The sequence below is a fragment of the Rousettus aegyptiacus genome, unplaced genomic scaffold (assembly GCF_014176215.1).
Source record: "Rousettus aegyptiacus isolate mRouAeg1 unplaced genomic scaffold, mRouAeg1.p scaffold_m13_p_11, whole genome shotgun sequence".
NCBI classification, from domain to species: Eukaryota; Metazoa; Chordata; class Mammalia; order Chiroptera; family Pteropodidae; genus Rousettus; species Rousettus aegyptiacus.
The window spans coordinates 60,129,162-60,149,168 of NW_023416286.1; the positions used below are offsets into that span (position 1 = coordinate 60,129,162).

The window sequence follows — 20,007 nt, forward strand, 5'->3', positions numbered from 1 at the left end:
CACAACACTCCAAACTCTGCTTCTTTTGTCATATCACTATCTCTCAGTGTTGACATTAGTTTCCTTTTATAAGGATCTCTGTGATTAATTATCTAGGGCCTGGATAATCCAGGATATTCATCCCCTCAAGATACTCAGTTTAATCACATCTGTGAAATCTCTTTTGACATAAAAGATAATATTGACAGGAGGTCAGAATATAGATACCTTTGGGGGACCACTATTCAGCTTAACACAGTACACCACCCCTCTTCAGGAGGTAGAAATTAATTCCCCTCCCCCTTTTGACAGGGCTTAGAGACTAACTCTAAAGAGTAGAGTGTGGAAAGCGGGAAGTGGAGTGACTTTACAGTGGAGAAACCTGCAAACACTACCTTGGCCAGGTGGTCAAGGTTAATATTACCAATGATAAGTTGAACTGATCTCATTTACTTCCTGATAGGACGTGATGAGAAGGGCTCTTTGCCTCTGTGATATTCTTTCCAAAAACCTATAACCCAGTTTAAACATGAAAAATATCACATAAACCAAAAATGAGGAACATTCTATAAAATACCTGATCTGTACTCCTCAAAACTATCAAGATGATGAAAAACAAGGAAAAACTGAGAAACTATAACAGACCAGAGGAAACTAAGGTGACATGATAGCTGAATGAAATGTGCTGTCTTAAACTGGATCCTGGAATGGAAAACGGATATTATTCAGGAAACAACTGAAATCTGATTAGAATCTCAAGTTTAGTTAATAGTACTGTCCCATTGTTAGTCTTAATTTTCACAATGTACCACAGTTACGTAAGATTTTAACTATAAGGGAAAATAAGTGAGAGTAATTGAGGACCTCTCTGTACTATCCTTACAAATTTACTCTAATATTATTTCAAAACTAAAAATCTATTAAAAATAATTATGAAAGACCTGAAATGCCAGTTGTTCATATTCTTTTTTAACGACTACAGCACCTGGTCTTCCTACATGGTCTCCCATCCAAGTACGAACAGGGCCCGACACCGCTTAGCTTCTAAGATCAGAAGGGACCAGGCACATTCAGGGAAGCATGTCTATAGACCAGGCCTGAATATTTTAAAATCAACTGCAATGACTCTTTTGTGTCAAAATGAGTTTTTCTGCATCTAAACTTTCTCCCCTATCTTTGCAGAAGAAAGAGAATTAGGACTTTACAGAGATAATTTCTCAGTTGTCTAAAACCAGATCCTCTCTCCTTTTCAATTTTTTTTCCTGTTTTCCTCCTCTTTTCCCCTCACTTGGGAAATTGTATATACTCACTCTAGGAATATTCTCATGCAGATAATCTTTCAAAATGTCTACAAGAAAGAAAATTTGATAAACTGCATTTATTTTGTTTTTAAAACGTGAACAAGTGCATGTAAATAATAGCTGGTTAACAACATCAGATAGAAACTTTGAAGCATGATTTAAAGATTTTTTAACATTTGGTTCTGAAATATGAGATTTAAAATGGCATTTAAAAAGGTTCATGTAATATTTCTGATAAATAGATGAATCCTTAGATAACTAGAATAAGTTAATAATATTGACTTAAAGACAGCTCTATGTCCACCCCTTGTCCACTGAAGCATTATTTACAATAGCCAAGACATGCAAACATCAGTGTCCATCAACAGATGAATAGATAGAAAAACCGTGATTGATCGATTGTATGTGTGATATATATACATATATGTACATATGAATACACATATATATATCTATACATGGACACACCCACACAATGGAATACTATTCGGCCGTAAGTAGAATATCTTGCCATTTGCAACAACATGGACGGAACTTGAAGCATTATGTTAAGTGAAATAAGCCAGAAACAGAAAGACAAATATTGTATGATGATACTTATGTGTGGAATCTAAAAAAAAAACTGAAATTATAGATACAGAGGACAAATTGGTGGTTGCTAGAGGCAAGGGTATGTGGAAGATGGGTGAACTGGGTCAAAAAGTACAAGTGCTGGGGATGTAATATACAGCGCAATGACTACAATTAACAACACCATATTATATATAGTTGACCTTTGAACAACTAGCATTTGAACCACAGGTCCACCTATATGAGGATTTTTTTCAATGAGTATTTTCTCTTGCTTATGTTTTTCTTAATAACATTTTCTTCTCTCTAGCTTTATTGTAAGAATACAGTATATAATACATATAACATACAAAATATGTGTTTACTATTTTATCAAAAAGGCTTCTGGTCAATAGTAGGCTATTAGTAGTTAAGTTTTGGGGAGTCAAAAGTTATATGTGGACTTTCAACCCATGTGTTTCAAGGGCGAATTGTATTTGAAAGTTGCTAAGAGTCTTTTGAGCCACACTTCTCTCTCAGGCCCACTGCCTCTTCTGGAAGTGTACTTTCCTTTCTAATAAAATTTTTCTTTTCCACTGTAAAAAAAAAAAAGTTGCTAAGAGAGTAGATCTTAAAAGTTCTCATCACAAGAAAAAAATTTGTAATTATGTGTGGTGATGGATGTTTACTAAGCTTATTGTAGTGATCATTTTGCAGTATATACATAGCTTAAGTCATTATATTGTATAACTAAAAACTAATACAATGTTACATGTCATTTATATCTCAATAAAAAATTTAAAAATAGAGACAACTCTATGTTTTCTCCTGATTTTATTATGTAAAATTAATAATAATATAATATTGTATTCTATATACAATGGGTAAATGCTTCAAAACTTAAACTTCCTAAATTTCTGAATTAACTAAGTGAAATTATAATAGCAAATGCTTCTAAAATGTTTCTTATAAAATTACTATAATAACACAAATCATAAGGGCTTAATAATTGTTTTTTAGATTTTTACATCTAAATCCAAACATATAAACAACTGCATTAAATGTAAATGTTATAAATGATAATTAGAAGATAGTGTTACAATGGATAATAAAAAACATGAATTGACTATAAGCTGCCTAGAAGGTAGGATGAACCTCACATTACGGTCAATTGATTTGAACAAGGATGCCAAGACAATTCAGTGGGGGTAAAAGTAGTCACTTCAACAAATGGTACTGGTACAACTGAATATTGATATGCAAAAGATTGAAGTTGGACCCTTTCCTTAAACCATACACAAAAGTAATTCAAATCGGATCTTAGATTTAAATGTAAAACCTAAAACTATAAAACTGTTAGATGAAAACAGAAGTAGATTTTTATAATCTTGAAATAATTAAAACCTTCTAAGATACAAAGCCAAAAGCACAAGCACAGAGAAAACATTGGGTAAGGTGGATTTTATAAAAACTTAAAATTTTTGTGCTTCAAAGGACACTATCAAGAAAATGAAAAAACAATGAACAAAATGGAAGGAAAATTACAAATCATGTATTTGATAAGGGACTTGTATCTAGACTATATAAAGAACTTTTACAACTCAAGAATAAAAAGACAACCTAATTAAAAAATGAGCAAATAATCTGAATAAGCATTTTTTCAAAGAAGGTATACAAATGACCAATAAGTACATGAAAAGATGCTTCACATCACTAGTCATTAGGGAAATGAAAGTCAAAACCACAATGAGATACCACCTCATCAGCCCTTCTAGGATGGATGGCTATAAGCAAGACAAACAATAACAAGAGTTGGTGAGGATATGGGGAAATGGAAACTCTCATATATTATTATTGGAAATATAAAACAATGTAGCTATTTTAGAAAATGGTTAAACATCAAAATCTTAAACATAAAGTTAACCATATGACCCAGCAACTCCACTCTTAGGTATATATAGTTAAGAGAACTGAAAACACGTTGACACAAAAAATTATCCCCTGATGTTCCTTGTTATTATATGTTAATAACAGTCAAAAAGTGGAAACAGTCCAGGTGTCTGTCAACAAGAGACAATGCTAAATCCATAAATAGAATATTTAGCTATTTAAAAAGTAATGAATTATTGGTACATGCTACAATGTGGATAAAATTTGAAAAAGAGTTTGCTAAGTGAAAGAAGCTGGGCACAAAAGGCATTGAAGTAGTTAAATCTATAGAAACAAAGTAGAATGATGGTCACCAGGGGCCTGGGAGAGGAAAAAGTGGAGAATTGTTTAGAATTTCAGTTTTATATGATGAAAAATTTTTAGAGATCTCTTGCACAACAGTGTGAATATACTTAACACTACTGAACTGTACAATTAAAAATGGTTAAGATGGTAAATTTTGTTATGTATTTTTTACAATTTTTAAAACTCTTGGCAAAGCTGTAGAAAAAAAAAATCAACAAAAGAAAGCCAGAGTGACTGATTATGTTAATATTAGACAAAGCAGAATTCAAATTCTAAAAATTACCAGTGATAAAGAGGAACATTAGTAAAGATAAAGGATCGATTCCCCAGGAAGACCTAACAATCCTAAATGATGTGAACCTAAGAACAGAGCTTCAAAATACATGAAGCGAAAATGAGCAGAACTGAAAAAACAAAGAGACAAATTTATAATGTTAGTTAGAGTTGTTAAAACTCGTCTCTTAATTCATAGAATGAGTAGACAGAAAATCAGAAAGAAAAAGCCGAACTGATCATCAACCAACTGAATCTAATTGACATTTCTAGAAATGCCACCCAATACACATTCTTTTTAAGTGAAACATGTGCATATCCTAGATTATAAAATAAACCAGAACCAATTTTTAAAAATTGAAATTATAAAAAAATTAAAATTATGTAGAATACATTCTCTGATCATGATACAATTAACCTATAAATTAATAACAGAAAGGAAATAGGAGAATCTCCAAATACTTGAAAACAATACACTTCTAATTAATCTATGGGTCAAAAAGCAAGTCTCAAAAAAACATTAAAAATATTTTGAACTGAACAAAAATGAAAAAAACAACATATCAACATTTCTGGGATGCACTGAAAGCACACGAAGTCCAAGATAGTGCCTATGAAACTCCCTATCTGGCAACTTCTGTACTGCTCTCTACTAGTAGTGAATAATGAATCCAGGTCTTGTGGTTGCCTGTTTATAGAAAGAAAAGTAGAGCTCAAATCTAGTCATGACACATGTCACTTAACATTTTCGCTAACTATAACTAGTGACATGACTCCACATAGTTCCAAAGGGACCAGAAAGTTTGTTGGGGTGCTCTGATAGTCTATGAGCCCTGGTATATACCCATTACAGCGAGCAAGAGTGGTAACAGGGTGACCAATTAGGTCATTAAGCACCAAGTCTATAATGGTCAAGATGGAAAGAAGTGGTAGGATGTGGAATATACTTTGGAGACAGAGCCAGTAGGACTGCTGAGAGATGATGGGTGGAGGAGTAGGGGGTGGGGTGAGAAATGAGACCTGATTTATGAAAGGAGCAGGTTGCTTTAGGAGCCTGACGGGAAATAGCAAATATAAAGGCTTTGAAAAAGAAACAATCTTAGTGTGTTTCAGGAATAGTATGTCGAAATGCAACAAACTTGGGGACAATAGTATGACATAATGGCAGGAGGTAGGCAGGAATCAGATCATATAATGCCATTTAGGGTATTAAAAGGGAGTTTAAAACTTATTCTTTTGAAAATAGGAAGTCGACAGAGGTTTTCAAGCAGTAGTCTGGTGTTACTAGATTTATTTATTTATTTATACTATTTATTTATTCCTTTTTTTTTTTTTTTATGTCTACAGCACCTGGTATTCCTAAGTGGTCTTCCATCCAGGTACTAACCAGCCCCGACCCCGCTTAGCTTCCAAGATCAGATGACATCGGGCATGTTCCGAGTGGCATGGCCCTAGGCTGGTGTTACTAGATTTAGATTTAAAAGAGATCACTCTGGCTTGCTTTATGAAAAATAGATTGTGGAAGGTTTGGCAGTTTGCTCAGTTATGAGGCTACTGCTATAGGCCAAGTGAAAGATGATGGTAGCTTGAAATGTGGTGACTAACTACAGAGATGGAGGTGGAAAGAAGCAAACTGACATGCCATGTATTTTGGTGTTAATAAATGGGATAGAAGAGAGTAGGACCAAGTAAGTCTTCAGGTTGCCTTCATTCAGTTTGCTCTTTAATTGCAATACAAAAGTATAAGCTAAAATACTTTTTATAGCTCTTTAGGCTCTGGAAAGACCAATTGGCAAGAGAACAAAATAACATAGGTTTACTTGTTGAATCTCTATTACAAATTCATGGCAATAACATGGAAACTAAAATGAGAAAAGAAAAGAAGCAAACACAAGGACCTAGCTGGAGCATAAGCGAAGATAAATAGTTCCATGGGCTAAAAATAAGGGGGAGAAAAAAGCCACCAAAAAGTTATCGGTAAGCAGAAGCCACAGGATTACTGACCTATGTTTTAGATCTAAAAAGGCACCAAAAGTAATGCAGAGACACTCTCCTTTTCTTGCCGCTTGAAACCAGCACCAGCAGCAGCTCTAGTATGGCTACTTATTGACATGAAATTGTAGAAACCTAGGAATGTGGAATCAAGCTGCTCCTTCCTGACTCTGCTGTTCCAGCCTGCAACTATCTTATGAGAAAGGAGAAAGTAAACACAAAGAGAAAGATAAATGGAAAAACAAAACAAAACAAAAAACAACCAAACAAAATCTTACCTTTACCTTTTACTTCCAAATGGAACTGCAAAATAAAATTTCAAAACATAGCAAGAACTCTAATGCTAAGGAAGACCAGCAACAAATCAACAACTGAACCTGAACTCACTTAAGAGGAAATTAACTTTATAGACTGAAGATGCCTACAGATATGGATAAAGAAATCACATCCATAAATACAAGAAAGAAAGTATGAAACAAGTAAGAACAAGTGGATCTAAAAAATAATTGTATTAATTTCCTAGGGCTGCCACAATAAATTACCACAAACTGGGTGGTTTAAAACAGAAATCTATTTTCTCACAGTTCTGGGAAGTAGAAATCCAAAATTAAGGTGTTGACAGGGCCATATTCTCTCTGAAGTCTCTAAAAAGAATCCTTCCTTGCTTTTTCCTAATTTCTGGTGGCTCCCAGAAATCCTTGGCATTCTTTAATCTGTAGCTGTATCATCTTAATCTCTGCCTCCATTTCTGTACGGCATTCCTTGGTGTGTCCTCTCCTTTTCTTCTCAACTAATTACATCTACAAAAACTATTGCCAAATAAAGTCACATTCTGAGACTCAGAGTAGACATAAATTTTGGGGTAAGGAGTACTATTTAACCCACAATAATAATTAATAAATAATCTTGAAAATTAAAAAAGTCTTGTCCCTGAAATTAAAAAAAAAAAACCCTAATACAAACACACACACACACACACACACACACACACACACACAACTAGAACACAAAGTGAAAAAATTAATATTAAAAGACGTTTTAAAACCTATCAATATCAGAAACTCTTAGACCAAGCACACACAGAAATCTTAGTAAGGATTGAAAACTCTTAGAACATCTTAGTAAATGTGAGCAAAAGTTTAAAAAGTTTTGTCTAACACTTTATGTAACAGCTCTATACGTAGACAGAAATGATCTGCCTAGCAAAAGGGAAACTTTTTTTAAATATATGGAACATTTGCAAAATCCACCAAATGCTAGTCCACAGAAGAAGTTTTACAAATTCCTAAGAATTGTTATTATACATTTCATGTTCTCCTACCATAATGCAATTAAACTGAAAGTCAACAATAAATAGAGTTTTCCAATTCATGTGTTTGGAAAAAAAAAATGTGTCTCTAAATTAGTTACGTTAAAGGCAAAAATCATCACATAAATTCCAAATTATACAAAACTAGATGATAATGAAATGCTAAATTATCATAATTTGTGGAATGCTGCTAAAGCAAGTATTTGGAGAGAACTTCAGAGCCTTAAATGCTTTCAGTTTATAAAAATGGAAAATAAGTGATGCGATCAATTCAGGATGCTAGAAACACTACAGAACAAGAAGAAAGAAACAAAATAAACAATTTTTAAAATAAGTAGAAATTATTGTATCTAGAGTAGTGAAGAAACATGAGGCATCTAAATTAAAAAGCTAGTTATTGATAGAAGTCATAAAATAGACAAAAATAGAGCCAGCTTTAAAAAATGGAGAAAAAGCATACATTACAATTTTAAAAGGAACATCCAACCACAAATATGGTAGAGATGTTCTAATTTATAAGCTAAAACATTGAATGTCTTTACACCAATAAGTTTGAAAGTAGGCATAAAAAGAAAAACAGAATGCCGGAATAAGCCAATAGCTATCGAAGAAAATTAATTGGTAACTATATATCTCACACTGAAAAAATCCACCTGGCCCCCACAGATTTGTAATCCCTATCTTGTACAAAGTATTTCAGAATATTTTTAAAAGGGGAAAATCTCTCCAACTCATGTTGAGAGGTTTGATGCTAAAACTAGAAAGACAAGAAAATCATCACCAAATTATGAGGTTAGATAAAGCAATCTTATATGGAATATTTCCAAATCAAATTCAGGCAGTTGAAAATAAAAGGTAACCAAGAAGACATTATCCAGGTACACAAGGGTAGATCAACATCAAAACATCTTTTAATAAAATACATCAAATTAACACTTAGATGAAAAATCATTTCAACAGATTCACTCTTTAGCTAAAACACAGCACTCATTCATGTTTAAAAGAAAAAAATCTCAGCATAAAATGAAAGCAAACTGCTTTAACTCAGTAATTGGTATTTATCAAAACTTCTGTTTTGAAGATAGTAGTATCAAATCAGCATCTCTTTCCTTTCCTCTTGGAAATCACCTGAAGCCACAATGACAGATAAAAAAGAGAAAATTATACCCCCAGGAAAGTGTAGTAGGAGGGATGCCAAACAGTAGAGGAATCAAGAGAGGATGCCTGCTAATGCACATCTCAGAGGAAGCAGAGATGAAGAGCTTGAGAAAGAAATGGAGAAATAAAAATGAGATGAATTGAAAGCTGACAGAACCCAGGGAAGATGTGGAAGAAAATAAGAAGCCCTCACAACAATGTCCAGCTGAAAAGGAAAGCCGTGCCAAAGCCTAATAAGAGACATAGGGTATAGGATGAGAAAAGTAAACAAGATGAAATTTAGCAAAATATTTAAAAGAATTAAAATGCCAGTACTGCGTACCTAGGTGTGTTAACTTTGTGAGAATTCAATTAAACTATTACATTTACTATTTGTGTGGTTTCTATATGTATAATATACTTTCAATAAAAATGTTTATTAAAATGAGGATTAACAGAAAAAGAATTGATGTGGAAGACAGGCAAACAATATCCAATTATACATACACTTCAGAGTTTCCAAAGGAGAAAATGGAAATAATAGAAGGGAACAAATGTATTAACATATAATAGAAGAAAAATTTCCAAGAATAAAAGAGGACTTGACTTTGTGCATTAAAAGAATTTACTGGAAAAATTCTCAGAACTGTCACGTTTGAGACATATCTAAGTAAAATTAATTTTTTTCTGAATTGCAAAGAAAAAGAAATAATACTACGAACAGCTGGACAAAAAGTTCAAGTCATTATAACAGGAAGTAAATATACGATGGGTCAGTCATTTCTAAACAGTCAATGCTATTACACGATTGAGAAAATTTTATTTAAGAATAATGGCCACAGATCAGCAATTTTGGATATACATGAACACCAGAATATTGTTCCTATGAGTCATTCCTAAAGACATTTTTTCTGAATTCATTTTTGTCCTCTACCAGATCAGGTTGAATTCATTACTGTCAGGGCCCCAAGTATGATAGCTAGCTGATATAATTATTAAAATTTCATTTAAAAAATGTTTTTACATATATTACTTGTTTTTCCTAACTTTTAATTTTGACATAATTTTATACTTAAATGTTACAAGGATAGGTCTCCCCTTCCTCTTTGCAGTGGCCTGGATTGAGAATGTGATGTTGAAACTGCAGCACCCATTTTCTACCGTAAGGAGGCAGGACACATCCAAGATTGCAGAAAGGTGGAAGAAGCTTCGGTGCCTATTAATGTCATGGAGCTGCCATACAGACCCACACTGCCCCCTTCTGGCCTTCTCTTAAATAAGACAAATAAATTTATATCCTATGTATTTTTTTAAGTTACAAAGCTATTACAAATATCTTTCTTCATAGACCCTTCATCCAGAGTCCTCAATTTGCTATACTGTTATATTTGCTTTATCAGCTCTCTCTCTCTTTCTCTTTCTCTTTCTCTTTCTCTTTCTCTTTCTCTTTCTCTTTCTCTTTCTCTCTCTCTCTCTCTCTCTCTCTCTCTCTCATCTATTTGGAAGTTGCAAGCATGATGCCCTGTATCCCTAAACCTATGAAGGCTGTAGACCAGAGGACAGTGGATCCAGACAAGTGGAAATGAAGATATTAAGAGGATTTGTAAGACTGAATGCAGTGGTTCTCAAAGGGGTATCATGTAGAAACTTGTCAGAAATGGAAAATTTCTGACCTCAGCCCAGACCTACTAAATGAGAAACTCCAGGTGGGCACAACTATCTGTGTTTAAACAAGTTTTCCATAAAAATCTCTGATAAAAGTTTGAGAGCCATTGACAATAGAATATCTTAAGTCCTCAAACCATCCTAAAATAAGTCCTCGCTTTGCTTTCTTTGGCTGAGGAAGTTTTGCCCACCTTTGCTGGTGAGAACTAACAATTATCCTCTCAGGAGACAAGGCACACTGTTGCTATGACATCCAGAATACAAATTAGCATCGCCTTGGGGATGGAGGTATGGGGGTGAGGCAATCCTGGATATTGGAACAGAGGAGTTAGAAATCTAAAGAAAGTTGTAGGAATTTGCTAATTTATATCACCTCCAAAATTAGAAGGATATGGGAATAGATAATGAGGTTGCTAGGTAAAGAAGCATGGTCCCTATTTTGGATCAAGCCAAATGTATACATATGGGCACTTCCCAGTGATTGTGTATTCAGTGTGTAACATGTTGGGGAAAGGCTGTTCAATGTAAATGTGCACTGAACAACAAATTACATCTCCAAAGACAGAAATTCCTTAACGAGTTTAAAGGAAGGAATTCAAAGACTTCAGGAAAAGGGAATAAAGGATTGATTGGATAGATTATGTTCACCTATTCCAGGAACTTCCTTAGATCCTTAATACAAACTTGTATTTCATAAAAAATATAGATTGGTATAGGGTATCAGTGTGGCTTTAGTGTAGGATGTGAAAGCCACTCTAGGTAGTTTAAGCAGTTAAGGTCATTATACCCAATTAGATGCTTGCACGATTGTTGAAAGGGCTAGAGAAGGGTGGGGTGAGGAGGGGCAGCATTGTAACTGTGAAGGTGAGAATTTTGATCCTCTGAGAAAAAAGCCAGTACAGTCACTGCTGTCTCAACACTCACTCCACGCATTGCAAGTTGTGACTAGACATGAGTTCAGTTGCTGCCTTTACCCTTTGACACTGATCTGCATAACCTTGCTTGCCAGCAAAAACAACAGCAGGAAAATAGCTTCTGTCTCACTTCTGCTTTTCAAATCATTCAGGAGTGTATCTAATTGGCAGACATCAATTTGCTTCCAGAATAGGAGCTGGAAAGGAGTTTGGTGAGCATAGTTTTTAGCTTTCTGGCCTCTACAGAGCAGGAGGACACATTAAAGGAAGAAGGTATGAAGGCATAAAAATCACATTTTGTATCCAGCTCCTGAAGAAAGTGACAACTCTTACAAAAAGTGCTGTCTAGAATCAGAAAACTGAGTGCAAGAGCTGCCCTTGAAATGGGCTCGCAGATCACAGCGGGGTGAGAGGAGCTCAAGATGTCTGTGACCATGCAGAGGCTGGAGGTAAATTGACCTTGGTTATCCTAGTAGACAGTACTGTGGCTATGGTAATCAGATTCCAATAAAAAGAGTCTGACCCTCATGAATATTTGGTTGTGATAAATTAATCAAGCGGCTCCACAAAGTGTGGGCAACTCATCAAACCACAAGTTCTTACTGATTTATGTGACCCTTCCCAGCCAACTGCAAATGCCAGGACCGAGCCACTTTCCTTGAGAGTTAGGTCGGGGGTTTGCTTGTTTGTTGTTTTTTTGCTTTTTAACCCTACCTTCCTACTCTGAGTCAGTTAAAGGCAACACTAATGGTTCAATTGAATTTTAAGTTGAGAATGCCACTAGGCCATTTTTGACACTTAGGCCACCAGGGAACAAAGAAAAGGGAGGTGATTGCGTTAGTTGCTCTGATAGTTTCAAAATATGGCCTCAAAGTCATTAATACTTCTTTCCTTCAAAAAGAAAACCTAATTGCCCTCCACTTGGTGACTTAGTGACTCCCTTATAATAAACAAATTTCCCTCTAAGCCCTATAGTTATTGCATCTCACAAATTTTGGTAAGTTGTATTTTCATTTAGTTCAAAATATTTTATAAGTTCTCTTGAGATTTCTTCTTTGACCCACATATTATATAGAAATGTGTCAGTTAATCTCAAGATATTTTGGGATTTTCTATCTATCTGCTATTGATTTCTAGTTTAATTCCATCATGGTTCAAGAATATATTTTGAGTATCTATTCTTTTACCTTTGTTAAGCTGTGTTTGATGTCCCAGAATGTGGGCTATCTTCGTGAATGTTCCACGTCAGTTTCAGAAGAATGTATATTCTGCTCTTGTTGGATGGAGTATTCTATTAGAGTAGACTGGTTGATAGTGCTGTTTGGGTCACCTCTGTCTTTACTGGTCTGTCAACTATTAAAAATGTTGAAGTCCCCAACCATATAGTGGGTTTGTCTATTCTTCCTTGCAGTTCTATCTGTTTCTGCATCACGTATTTTGACACTCTCTTCTTATATTATGTTTTCTTGGAATATTGACCCCTTTATCATTATGTAGTACTCCTTTTAATCCCTGACCATTTCTCTTGTTCTTAAGTCTGTTTTGTCTGAAATTAATATGCCTGCTCCAGATTTCTTTTGATTCCTCTTAGCATGGTGTATATTTTTCTATCCCTTCACTTTTCACCTGAGTCTTACATTTAAAGTGAGTTTCTTTGGTAGCACATTGCTGAGTCTTGCTTTCCCTCCCCACCTCCCCAGCCACTCTGACAATCTCTGTTTTTTAATTGGTTTGATTAAATCATACACATTTAAAATGATAATTGATATAATTGAGTTAATATTTCCATGTTTATAACTGTTTCCTATTCATTGTACTTTTTTGTTTCTTTTCTCTCCATTTTTCTGCCTTCTCTGGTTTTAACTGAACATTTTATCTTCTCTTTTAGCACGCTTATTCTTTTTGATTTTTTCTAATGGTTGCTCTAGAGTCTGCAATCTACATCCACAACTGCCAGCAACATCACATTTTAAGTTACCCAAAGGAAACTGAGGATGCAAAACCAGGTTTGAATTTAGGATTTCAGAACTCTCAGCCAAGCTCCCAGGCAGTGACTCTTCTCTTCCCACCCTGACACCATCTTGACTAGTAAGGGGACTTATATGCAGGGGTTTATGCCTTCCAACTATATGTCTGCACTATTGAGTACTTCTAATTAGTACTACTTTCCATGGCCACCCTGTGTACTCGACCATAAGAGTATAGAATGGAGAGCACAGGCTATAGGAAGACCTGGTCCATTAGCTTCTTGGATATTCTAAAGGGCCAGGCCAGTGCGAAACTCTCTTGCCTATGCATAAAGGCAGTACAGTCCTAGATACTCATCTGACTCATCTTTACACAGTTCATGCTTGCTACTCACTTTTCAAAAGTAAATAATAATATGTGTATATATATATGTATAATACGTATAACATGTACATATATAATGTATAATATATATGTATGTGTATATATAGATAGATTATACATAATAATATAAACTATAGGAAAAAGTAATGGTTTAATCCAAAAATTAGGAAACTGTTAAACAGGAGGTGGAGAGGATTGTGATTGAGGAGGTGCATTTCCAAAATGCCAAGAATGTCTTATTTCTTAACCTTGGTGGTATGTATACAAGTGTTCATTCTGTTATTTTTAAAACTGCACATGTACATTTTAGAGACTCTTCTGTGTACTATATATGACATTACAATGATAGCTAAAAGACATTAGCCAGGTGATCAAAAAGGAAAAGCAGAAATCAGATGTTTTGTCTGATTCAATACTTTAATTATTTTTGGTTCATAGTCTCAATTTGGATATCTAACTTTGGCTTTATTTCTTTGAGAACTGGTAATATTTAATAATAAATAGATCCCATGCTAATCACTACCCACAATTGCCTGCTCCAATGTAATTTTCATTTTCTCACACTTGATATTTTCAAATGAGAAATAGAAACAAAAATTTGAAACAAATGTAGCTACATTTTTATTTACTTGTCATAAAAATTATCACTATTTACCAATATTTCCCTTTCCTTTTTTAAATAATCATTGCTGTCCAATATTTATTCAAGCACTTACTAAATGTGCCCAGTGTGCTAGAACACTTGAGGGTCTTACAGACTGTGGGTCTCATAGTCTACTTCCAGCTTGGCTGTGATAACTGGCATAAGAAATTTGAAAGGACGAAGAATGTATGATTGAACAATCATATTACACACACACACACACACACACACGCGCGCGCGCATGCATACACACCTTAAAGAGCATTGGCCTATGTACCTCATATTTCCTGAAATGTCTACCCAGAAATTTTGGCATACCACTTTACAGGATTTTTAGAGGGATCTTGAATTCTCTTTTAAATTTAAGCATTTTAAAATTAGACAAATTAAAAAATCCCACCAAGGCTGTCCTAAGCCTTATGTTTTCAAGTAAAAACTAAAGCAAAGAATTCAACATAAATACTTAATGAGTTATTACTATGTTTGAAGCATCATGCTAAATAAAGTTGAATCTGTCAGGGTGAAGCACAAGGAAAGACATTTTATGATAACCTGCTGTCATCCAGCAAAAATTCTATAGTTACTCCTCTCTAATTGAAGAACAATTTTTGCTACAGCAGACACTAAAATTTTGCAAAAGATTCACTGAAATTTCTCAATCTGAGTCAACTTCATGGTTGCTAAAAATGCATACTTTCTGGATTGCTCATTACTTTAAAATACTGAATTTTGCCCCATGGTCAGACCACGTGTTCCAATTTTAGGTTAAACAGTCACACTACTCTTGACCTACGTCTCCCTGCTCCCTGCACGGACGAATTTTCTATCAACAGAGATCCTTGTCTCTTGTCCTAAAGAGGGCATAACCAAAAGGGATGCAGAAACCTACATAGGTTTAAATGCTTGTGTGCTTGGGCTCAAAGTGCCTAATTCGTTTTCCACGTCACTCAAATGCCGTGCTGCATTAGATAGCCTTTTCAAGGTCCTTTGCATCTGCAGAGTTCTGCAATTGAAACGAGTCTCTTCTTGGGAGCGACTTCAAATAAAACCCTATGGGCAATTAGCTAGCTGAGGGCCAGGCCAACCGAAGGGTTGGAGTGAATCTTGTTTCTCTTTGAAAAACCTTCCTGGGGAGAGCATCTCACTCTAGCAACAGAGCTTCCCCCGGCACCACGTGTCTGCACCAACAGCCGGATTGGTGGAGCGCATTTTAGCGCTGCAGTCTAGACGTGCACAGTCCCGCCCAGCTGCCAGAGGAGCTGAGACGCTGAGAGAGAGGCCCGAGAAAGATCTTCGAGGGGAGGGGGGCGGGAGGGGGGTGGGGAATCCCGAGGCGCCAGCGGCCTGAATCTGGGAGGGCCAGGAGCAGCGCCAGACGGCCCGCCTCGCCACAACTTGCCCCAGCCAGACAGGCTTCATCCTGCACCCTGGAAGAAGGAGCTGGCCCGCTGCTTCCCGCTCAGCTGCTCCTCGGCCTCTGCGGGCCCGCCAAGCACTAGCAGCACCTCTGGGGTCTGGGTCCCCAGCGACGCCCCCGTCTGCCTGCAGCGCCGGGCTCACGCCCAGGAGCGCGCAACTGGGGTGAGCCGAGGCCTGAGATGCGCCAGGCGCCGGTGGAATCCCATGGCAGACAGAGCATCTTGGTGCCCGTGAAGCCCGGTCCTCCTCCCGCTTTCCTGGCTGTGAGCAGTGACGCTGCAGACCCCGCTGGCGTGTCTGCCGCAGACCCCATCCCGTTCGCCTTCAAAGGGACCGCGCCGAGGCCCGACTTTAGCCCACGTCTCCCGGCCTTTGTCTTTGCTGGTTCCGGAGCCGGCCCTGCGGTGCGCCGGGCTAGGGGCCCTGCCAGGGGATGGGTGGCGGAGGCAACGGGAAAGCGTACCCCCTTCTTTCCTGTTCCGGCCATCTTGCGATGGAGATTCAGTCAAGGGGCAAGGGTGGCCAGCAGCGCGGCGCTGGGGGCAGGAGTTGCGGCGGTGGCTGAGGGAGATGGATGTCTTGGGCCCCGCGCGCCTCCTCCTGGGACTGCAACGGCTGCTCGCGGATAGTCCCCCACGTTCAGCTCCAAAGGACTTGGTCCCAGAGTAGGAGTGGATCCCTGGAACAGGCCAGAGGCACAAATACGAGGGATAAGGGCTGGGAGCTGACATTTACTTTAAGCGCCTAATTCATACGATCATTCTTTATCCACGTGTCCGTTCGGCTAATTCTTATGCCTCTCGCTGCCTGTCCTATGCTAGGTGCTGGGGATATAATGGTGAGCAAGAGAGACCACGGCTCTTGTTCCTGCTGATTCTGAAGGCCAGTGGATGGAGTCCACAGTTCACAGACCTGCCAGGTCGGTATCCTGACGCCCTTTAAACAGATAGGAAAAATGAGGCCTAAGGCTGACATAACTTGTTCTAGGTCAGGCAGCAAGTAAATGGAATACTCAAACTTTGAACCTGGATGTTAAGACTTTTGCTGGCCTCAATGGATCTGTAGTAGTATTCCCCCTAAAGTTCCATTAAATGTTATTTGGATGTATGAAGTCATTTGAAGTATATACTTGTTTCCTGAATGCTTTTATGTAGGTTTATTTGTAGTTCACAATATCTGGAAGGTACTAAAAATATTTAATATAATAGCGTTGCTTCTTATTATTACTCTGAATTAATTCTCTTCTTCTGTTCTTTGTCCGTTAGGAAAAACAAAAGTTTTCCTGATGATTGGTCCAAGCCTGGACTCCCTGGTGGACTGAGGAATGTCTGGCTTTTCCTCAGTTTACTGGTCTCTGTGGTAGCCATAGGCAGCTGCCCCCACCAGAAGACCCCAAAAATGAGAGGCCTGAGGTCTACACATTGCTGCTAGAAATATTTTGGCCTCTCCAAAAAACAGAATGCAGCTGCTACACAAGTTTATAAGGTAAATACCAGGGCTCTGTGAAACTTGATGGTAAACCTGATGGTTCTAGTTCCCATCCCTATAATTTTTTTTTTTTTTACCTTCATGTTTTGAAAATGTAACTTTTTGGAAAGACAAGGAACTAAATATTTGAGGAAGTTTTTCAGTTTCTACTTCTATGAGAATGTCATATTTACATGGCCAACCCATAGAGGAAGAAAGAGTCCATTTAAAAAAGTATCTTGCATGCGGAGCATAGCATAGCAAATGCAGTTAGCATTAATATATTGGCTAGGTGGGAAACCAGAGGAAAGAAGCAGCAATTAGGGGGATCATTTCATAAACTATATAAATGCCTAATCAATATACTGTATACTTGAAACTAATACAAAAAAATTAAAAAGTATCTCACATATAAGAAATTTAAAAAGCCTGCCATCAAATATAATTACACTGCAAATTTAATTTTTTAAACAACTCAAGGCAAAATACACAAAATTCTCCCTTAATTTTCAGTGTGCAATTAGATGAATTTTGTCACATGTATATATGCTCGGGTAATCAGTACATTGAAAATATAGAACATTTTTATTATACCCCAGAGTGTCTTTGTGACCTTTGTCAGCCAGTCTCCCTCCATCCCGTTTAATTTTACATAGTTTTGTTGCTGAATGTTTTCTGAGATGTGTGTAAAAGATGAGGCCGAATAGATGTTTGTAATCTCAAAACCTAAGGCGAGGACAGGAATGAGTAACCAGAGGATCGCAGCTAGGACCTGGGAATGTGGCTTCCCGCGCTTTAGGGACACGGAATGTCCTGTCTAAAGGCCAGAGAGGGTGGTTCCTTGGGGAGCTGGAGCTCAGGAGGTACCCTCTCTGGGTGGACCGATGTGTCCACTCGGGCTGGTGTAAGAGGTCTTCTGTTCCGCAGGGCCCTGGGCGAACGCTGACCACGCGGGGGCCGCGCGCCCTTTGCTCTTGGTCCCAGCTCCGGACGCTGCCGTGGCAACGGCCAGACCTTAGGCCGTGGCCGCCGCCGCCGCTTCCTTCGGGGACCCGGTCTTCTCCCTCTCCTGAGGGGTGGGGCGGCGGCGGCCCGGGTAGACAAGACCGCCCCCTCCTCCTATGCCCGCAGAGGTGGCCGATTTGCTTCCAAGCATGGTAAGAGGCTGGAGGCCGAGGTTGCCCGCCTGCAGATGCACGGTTTAGGGGGGTGCGGGGAGGGGGGTCCACGGGACTCCTGGCTGCACTGCCACCCCATGCTCTGTCTCCTTCCCGCAGCCCTTCCAGAAGCAGGTCTACTACTCGCTCGGCAGCGGCCTCGAGGGTCCTGATGGCCCCACAGCCGCTGCAGCGGGCGCGGCCGCCATGGCCTTTGTCCCCCACAGCGCGGCATCGGGCCACCTGCCCTTCTTCCAGTTCCGGCCGCGGCTGGAGAGCGTGGACTGGCGGCGGCTGAGCGCCATCGACGTGGACAAGGTGGCGGGGGCCGTGGATGTGCTCACGCTGCAGGAGAACATCGTGAACATCACCTTCTGCAAGCTGGAGGACGAGAAGTGCCCGCACTGCCAGTCGGGGGTGGACCCGGTGCTCCTGAAGCTCATCCGCCTGGCGCAGCTCACCATCGAGTACCTGCTGCACTCGCAGGAGTTCCTCACCTCGCAGCTGCACAACCTGGAGGAGCGGCTGCGCCTCAGCCTGGCCGACTGCGAACAGAGCAAGAAGCTCCTCACCAAGCAGGCTGGAGAGATCAAGTTACTCAAGGAAGAGTGTAAACGCAGGAAAAAGATGATTTCCACCCAGCAGATGATGATCGAAGCCAAAGCGAGCTATTACCAGGTGGGAAACTGCGTTGTGATTACAATTCATAATCCAAAAAAATCCCTCAATTCCCACTGGCCAGGATATTGAGAGTCCTTTATATTATTGGTTTTTGTTTTTGTCGTTATTTTTGCTTTTGTTAAGATTCATACTGTAAATCAGAAGAAACAGCATATTTAAAGCAAAACAGTAATTTTAACCAACAGATGACATGGTTCATTACCTTCTGTAGACTTCCATAGGATTAATAATTAAACAAGTAACTCTGCAGTGCTTTACTGAAGTTATGTAAATGCTGGTTGTTTAAGAAGCTGTTTCCTCCTGCTAATCCGTATAATGAAAAATAAACCCTGGACACATTGAGACTGAGGTCGGCCACCAAACAAACTGGAATGATTACATTTGTGGATTTTTCTCATTTTTGATTTTGAAATCTATTTAAAAATACAGAAAAGTTGCAGTAGTGCAAAGAACTCCCATATACCCTTCAAACAAATTCGCCAGTTATTAACATTTGCCACATTTGTTTCATTTCTTTTGTCTATATATACATATTATTGAATCATTTGACACTAAGTCGCAGACTCCTAAATATTTCAATGTGTATATTTTCTAAGAATATGAACATTCACTAATATAACAACAGTATTTGAAAAGTAAAAAATTTTGCTTTTCTTTGTCAATCTCCAACTGTTACGGGTTGGACACTGAACCCAAGAGAAATATTGTAACTTATGAGTATAACAAAAATCAGTGTATGTATATTTTTTGATTAGATGCAACATGTGAAAAAAGGTATCAACAATGTTTCATAAAGATATTGAAGTAAGCAACAGACTGGCAAGGTTGATTTCAGGCCCTTACATTCCAGAAATTTGGCTAAATATGGCTTAAAAGGCCTCAGTGCCTTTTGGTAATTATGAATGCAGAGAACTGGGTGTAAGGTGCAGACAAT

General features: G+C 38.1%; 1 protein-coding gene and 2 pseudogenes across 3 annotated transcripts in view; 1 reads left to right on the plus strand and 2 right to left on the minus strand.

Moving 5' to 3' along the window:
* Positions 1–952: 952 nt before the first annotated feature.
* Positions 953–1,071, minus strand: LOC118609906 (annotated as a pseudogene).
* Positions 1,072–5,675: 4,604 nt separating this feature from the next.
* Positions 5,676–5,794, minus strand: LOC118609838 (annotated as a pseudogene).
* A 9,822-nt stretch (positions 5,795–15,616) lies between these two features.
* Positions 15,617–20,007, plus strand: part of DZIP1 (DAZ interacting zinc finger protein 1) — a 51,401-nt gene continuing 47,010 nt past the window's right edge. For 2 of the 3 annotated variants that reach the window (XM_016158628.2, XM_016158630.2), the window contains exons 1-5: positions 15,617–15,930; positions 16,590–16,687; positions 17,034–17,253; positions 18,163–18,392; positions 18,513–19,070. In XM_016158628.2, coding sequence (XP_016014114.2) covers positions 18,357–18,392; positions 18,513–19,070 — 594 coding nt within the window. In that variant the 5' untranslated portion in view covers positions 15,617–15,930; positions 16,590–16,687; positions 17,034–17,253; positions 18,163–18,356. Of the gene's footprint in view, positions 16,173–16,589; positions 16,688–17,033; positions 17,254–18,162; positions 18,393–18,512; positions 19,071–20,007 lie in introns of all 3 variants that reach the window. The other variant, XM_036228872.1, reaches the window with a different exon arrangement.